The sequence below is a fragment of the Durio zibethinus genome, chromosome 13 (genome assembly GCF_047325235.1).
Source record: "Durio zibethinus cultivar Kanyao isolate XHJ-2024 chromosome 13, ASM4732523v1, whole genome shotgun sequence".
Lineage (NCBI taxonomy): Eukaryota > Viridiplantae > Streptophyta > Magnoliopsida > Malvales > Malvaceae > Durio > Durio zibethinus.
This window is the reverse complement of record NC_143174.1, coordinates 1,307,158-1,313,565: the sequence shown is the minus strand read 5'-3', so window position 1 is coordinate 1,313,565 and position 6,408 is coordinate 1,307,158. Positions and strand designations below refer to the sequence as shown.

General features: G+C 31.4%; 1 protein-coding gene across 4 annotated transcripts; it reads left to right on the top strand.

Moving 5' to 3' along the window:
* Positions 1 to 4,258: 4,258 nt before the first annotated feature.
* Positions 4,259 to 5,844, top strand: LOC111304318 (transcription factor MYB59-like). Of its 4 annotated transcripts, none has more exons than XM_022900859.2 (3): positions 4,259 to 4,744; positions 4,843 to 4,972; positions 5,108 to 5,844. In XM_022900859.2, the coding sequence occupies exons 1-3, from the start codon at positions 4,624 to 4,626 to the stop codon at positions 5,589 to 5,591; spliced, it is 735 nt and encodes a 244-aa protein (XP_022756594.1). In that variant the 5' UTR covers positions 4,259 to 4,623; the 3' UTR covers positions 5,592 to 5,844. The 4 variants fall into 4 exon arrangements, with proteins under 4 accessions (XP_022756594.1, XP_089598718.1, XP_089598717.1 ...); XM_089742591.1 differs by having other exon boundaries at positions 4,262 to 4,775; positions 4,853 to 4,972; XM_022900860.2 differs by having other exon boundaries at positions 4,637 to 4,775.
* The last annotated feature ends 564 nt before the right edge of the window (positions 5,845 to 6,408 follow it).

Below are 6,408 nucleotides of genomic sequence, written 5' to 3'. Positions count from 1 at the left end.
TAGATAAAAGCTCATGTCTTCAACTATCGAGAACAATATATAGTTATTTCCACACTAAACCAAGCTAAGCAAGGATGTGTGAGGCCAAAAGGTTCTAATATAATCACACTAACGAAAGTATAATCAAACAATTAATCAATTATATAAGAGATAATAATTTAATATGATTTTGTCCAACCGATCTACATCTACGGATGAGAAATAAGATTTATTAGTTATAAAAAATTACAAATATATAATCAAATCAAACACTCATAACTAATACTTATAGACCCTCTTAATCTTCTTTAATCCTATTTAGTATTCTCAACTCAAACAAACAAACACATACTTATATGCACCTTTCAACATAAATAAACACATACTCATATACACTCATGCATCATACTTATGTGAATTATCTCAGTTTTCTCTAGTCCACTCATAAATATACCTATGTGAATCATCTCAATCTCTTCTAGTCCATTAAAGAAGATACAAACATACATACCCATAAGACGTAAATCTCCAGTAGTCTTAAGGATTGTCTATCCTATAAAACCCTAAACTCTTTTATATCTTTTTCTTATACCTAACCCAATAGAGATTTTATATATTTATAAGTATATAAACTTGCCTATTAAGAATTCATTTCCTCTTAGAATTATTCTTTTATAAGTTTTCTTATCCATCAATTACTATTTAACCAATCTCAAACAAATTTTTTATTGGATTTAAATCACTATTTTCAATAATTTTTACATTGACTCAAATTCTATCAAATCATATGTTTTAATGCTAGATATGCTTGGCTCCACCTACAATGAAACTCTCGTAATAATCTTCTTTTTGTGTCTTTACGTTTCATACAATTCGATTGATCAAAGTATGAACTCAAACTCTTTTTTTAATTGAGCTCCTTTAGGCTTATCTTTTCCTATGTCTTGAACCTTTAGCTTTGATACCACTGTTAGGGATCATCACAATTTTAATACCACTTGTTAGGCTAAAATATCTCAATCCAATTATACTAGTGGAAGCATAATTAAACAATCAATCAATTACACAATAGATAATAGTTTAATATGATTCGATTTAACTGACTTACATTCACAGATGAAAAATAAGATTTACTAGTTGTAGAGAATTACAAATATACAATTAAATCAAATACTTATAACTAATATCCATAGACTCTCTCAATTTCTTCTAGTCTATGGAGTATTCTCAATCCAAACAAATACATATCTATGTGCACAATTTCAATACAAATAAGTACATACCCATATGCACCAATGCATTATATCTATGTGGATCATCTCAGTTTTCTCTAATCCACTCATAAATATAGATAATACATATGTGAACCATCTCAATCTCCTCTAATCCACTCACAAATATATAAATATACACACCATACCTATATGAACCATCTCAATTTTTTCTAGTCCACTCATAAATATACAAACAAACACACCCATAAAATGTATCATCTGAATCTTTTCAAGTCCATTCACAAATATACAAATATACAAATATATAAATATACACATCCATAAAACATAGATTTTCAGTAGTATTATAGATTGTCTATTTCATAAAATCTTACAACTATTTTATATATATTTTTTATACTTAACCTAATAAAAATTTTACCTATTTATAAATATACAAACTTATCTATCAAGAATATTTGTATTCTTAAAAAATTTTTTTACATTTTTTTATCCATCAAATAATATTTAATCAATTTCAAAAAAAATTGTTGTTAAATTTGAATTATTATTCATAACAGCACGATCTAAAAATAAAAAATCTTATCGTTTCTTATTATCATACCGTTTTATCATATGGAAATTAATTTCAAAGCGCATGTAAATATACCTAGTGAAGCATTTTTGGTTGTAGAGGAAAAATCGTTGCTACAGCCATGCATAGCTGTTTAAGGCAAAACAAAGAATGGCTAATCATGGAGAAAAGAACATATGGAGGCAAGCATTACTACTGAAAATTATGACAAACTCAAGAACCAGGAACTGCTGACAAGTTAAGTTTTATGATTGGATATGGCTGTGTGTGATTGAATATAAGCCAAGTAATAAACGTTGAAATCAAATTAGACGCCCCTCCCACTCTTTTATGGAGAAGAAAATGACAGAAGAAAATTATGATACGCATCTGTGACTATGACAGACATTTGTAGAATATATCTTCTTTGACATTTCACTTCATTTTGATTAAAAATAATATTCATGGGACCACGCGTAGAAAAGAGATCAGGGGGATATAAATTGTAAGTGGGGTGGCCACAATTTTGGTGGATTCCACGTCACTCTGGTTAAATTCTTTTATTTATTTATTTATCTTTTACGGCTATTCTTGATATCCTCACTCCACTTATAAAGCAAGGAGCCACCAGGCCATCCAATTCCTGTCAAAATTTCATTGTTTTATAATAGCTTTATGCCCTGCTGGAAACAGTTCTAACATCAAAACCACAAATATAATGCTGTTAGCATTACTAGAGGCACATGATGTCATATTCCACTTCAAATATCTCCTTATCAAATTATTCATAGTGACTTTACATATTGCCTCGACCTTTAGTAACCATCAGTAGTTAAGCTGTCAATCAAAATGAAAATGAAAGTTGACCCAAGATTCTGCATTCGTTTGAGCTTTTAGTGAATAACCTAGAGATACAATGGCAGCCGTTTCAAGGCACGTATCAACCTTTATAGGAGGTTATCAGCAGATCAAATGTGTTACATGAAAGCAATTAAACCATGTCAATTACATGAAAGCAAATTACACTACAATTAAACACATTGCAACCATCCTTATTTCATAATAAACTTTAATTATAATTGGCTAAACAAAATTAGTTTCTATGTAGCATGAATGAAACATTGGCCAAGCCATTTTCTCTGTAATATATAACTTCAGGCCAATTCAAGTTATTGTCATGCAGTGACTATTTTTGGTGGTTTCTGTGCAGCGGCTTCAGCCATCATATAATCAATGGAATAGATCTAAAATAGACCGACAAAATTCCAACCTTAGGCTGTTAGGGGCATTTATTCCCTTTATCTATGGCCTTTGCTAAAGTCCAGGGACAGTAACATCATTTCCTCGAGTTGAATGGACGGGGAAGAGTTGATGGACTAAAAGTTACAATCCAATCAAATATCAAAATCAACAAAATTAAAATTAAATAATTAATCAATTACATATATAAAAAATAATAATTTAAAATAATTCGATTTAACTAACCTCTATTTACGGATAAAAAATAAAATTTATTATTTTTTAAAAATTATAAATATACAAATTAAATCAAACACTCATAACTAATATCCATATACCTTTTCAATTTTCTTTAATTTTATAGAGTATTCTTAACTCAAAAAAATACATATCCACATATATCTTTTTAATACAAAAAAATATATACTCATATTTACTCATTCATCATATTTATGTGGACTTTTTTAATCTTCTCTAGTATACTCTCATACATTATATCTATATGGATCTTCTTAATCTTCTCTAATTCACTTACAAACATATAAATCCTTAGTACTTTTGTGGGTGTCTATCCTATAAAATCTTATAACTTTTTTTTATTTTTTTTTATATCTAACTTTATAGAGATTTCATCTATTTTTAAGGATACAAACTTATCTATTAAGAATTCTTTTTCTCTTAAAATTTTTTTTTTCAAAATTTTTTTATGCATCAAATAATATTTAATCAATTTCAAATAAATATGTTACGAAATTTGAGTTATTATTCTCGAGAGGATGTACTTCCATTGCCTTATACCCCTTATCCAATCAAGTAATCACTATTCAGTTAATCTTCCTTTTTCCCCGGCCCCCTCCTTTTTTACGGTGTTTTCTTTGCAATTCTGGTTTTGCCACTTAAGCTAACCAATAAATTCCCTAAAATCATCTTACTTTAGAACTCTCATAATAGAACATAATTACACTGCCATATCTCCACTTTCAACTTTGTGTATAGAATTACTAGTATTAGAACTTAATTTGTGTTCATGATCTGACACTATGATTTTGTATTTAATATATTGTTAATATATAAATGTTAGACAATGTCAATATATAAATGTTATATACTGTTAGTGAACTATACAATGACACTTCATAGAAAATAATTTAAAAATTTTAAAACTTTAAAAGATAAATACACTTAATCCTAAAAATATATTTAGAAAACAAATGCATATGAAGTGTCATTGTGCGGTTATAGTGAATCAAAAATAAATTCTACTTAATTTGCTATGCTAATAGTTTAGCAGTTCATGTTGAAGCAACAAGATTTGAAAATTACACCAACAGATCAATCTAGCTCTTGGATCATTTGGTTATAGTGGCTGACATCAGATGCATAAGCATGCGCGCATTACAGGAAACTATGCAATATCATCATTCCTTTTTGTTTGCTCAGCATCATCATTTTTATTATACACTAGCAAAAGACAATCAGAGCCTCTTGACCATAGCAAGTAGTTTATAGTATATATATGAGTATACCTAATGCTCCATGCACCAGCAGCCCTATAGCTGACTTAAATACCATTTGCAAAAAGAATCAGAGAGATAGAGAGAGAAAAGAGGGACAAAAATGAAGATGGTGCAGGATGAAATCCGAAAGGGTCCCTGGACGGAAAAGGAGGACATCCTTCTGGTCAACGTTGTGCACTTATTTGGAGATCGACGATGGGATTATATAGCCAAAGTTTCAGGTTTGAAGGTGTGGTGGGAGACAAATGATAGGTAGGATTATCTCGAACATTGGCAGGTTTTGCAAGGAGCTTCTTTTAACAACATGATTTTGTTCTAGGTTTGAACAGAACAGGAAAGAGTTGCAGGTTACGATGGGTTAATTACCTGCACCCTGGTCTCAAAAGGGGAAAGATGAGACCCCAAGAAGAGCGCCTTGTGATGGAGCTTCATGCTAAATGGGGAAATAGGTTCCAGAATATGCAACAATATCTCCTTTTTCTTTTTCCTTTTCTGTTTCCATTAAGAACCTGAAGATTGCTTGAATTAATTGCTTCTCTTCAGAATTTTGGTTTCATGAACTTAAATTCACTACGTATATGCAGGTGGTCAAGAATTGCTCGGAAATTACCAGGGCGCACTGACAACGAGATAAAGAACTACTGGAGAACTCATATGAGAAAAATGGCTCAAGAAACGAAACGGGCCATGTCACCGTCATCATCAACTACCACTACAGTGGATTCCTTGCCCTTCTCAGGTACTGGAAAGGTAAGTTTTTATGACACTGGAGGTCCTGACATGGCAGCTTTGGCAGGAAAAAACAGTTCAGAATTCCAAGTTGAAAAGGGGTACTCCATGGATGACATATGGAAAGATATTGAAATGTCTGAAGAAAACACAATAAAACCTCTGTCTAACTACAGTGAAGAAGGTCGCAATTTTTCCTGTCCTTCAATGGCTTCTCCTTCATGGGAGTACTGCTGGGACTTACTGTGGAAGATGGATGAAGAAGAGAGTAAGATGTTCCTCCCAACCAATCAATTTCTTTCTTATAATGAATATGGGAGAGCATCTATAAACGGCTAATTATAATTCATTTATCTGTTCATATGTAATACTACTAAGCTGTCTGATGAACTACTGCTTTCTTATCTAATCCTACATATCACTGTAATCATCTCATTGCTGTAGTCTATGTCCCAGTGTTTCGTGTGGTTTTAGTCTTCAAGAGAAGACAGAAACTTTATCAAAATCTCCCTAGATCAGGAGACTTGTATGCTTATGGATGTATGTATAATACTCCTTTGAATTTCAAATATCGAACCAGCTTGACGCTTTTAACACTTTAGCTTTTCATCTACTACATATAAAAAAAAATGTATGCAGCTATGCGCCTTTTCTTTCCTATAAGATTTCACAGCGATTAGTGATAGTGAATTACTCTTACACAAATTGGGACGGGTCTGGTCGCCAAAAAGCAAGTTACACAAGCACCAATGTAAAGGCTACTTCTAGCCGGAGTTTTGTTTTATTGTTTTTTCATATAATTACCTTTAAGATATGTCATCCAATGAATTTAAGATTTAATTTTCAGTATTCCCTAAACTCTAGATTACGGCCTATTTATAAGAAAAATGTGAAGGCTACTTCCACGAATGTGAAGAGCTTGTGCGTTTGTATGGTGTGGTCCTGATTGTATTGTCATCTGCAATCTTTCCAAAATCATATATTAATTCAGTGGCTTGCCACCCAAATTAAATTATATGTTTACTTTTTGTTAATGTTGGTGTTTCACCTCATTTCTTGGCTGAACCAAAAGCCCAAAAATGCTATCAAATGGTAGGAGATAGATAGGACAAAAGAAAGTAACATGGACGGTCACTTTCATCTAAACAAGTAGGGC

Excerpts from the sequence above, each read along its gene's own strand:
- LOC111304318 (XM_089742591.1), top strand. The coding sequence starts at position 4,624 with ATGAAGATGGTGCAGGATGAAATCCGAAAGGGTCCCTGGACGGAAAAG. Across the intron at positions 4,776-4,852 it reads TGGTGGGAGACAAATGATAG|AACAGGAAAGAGTTGCAGGT; the intron begins GTAGGATTATCT and ends AGGTTTGAACAG. Across the intron at positions 4,973-5,107 it reads CATGCTAAATGGGGAAATAG|GTGGTCAAGAATTGCTCGGA; the intron begins GTTCCAGAATAT and ends ACGTATATGCAG.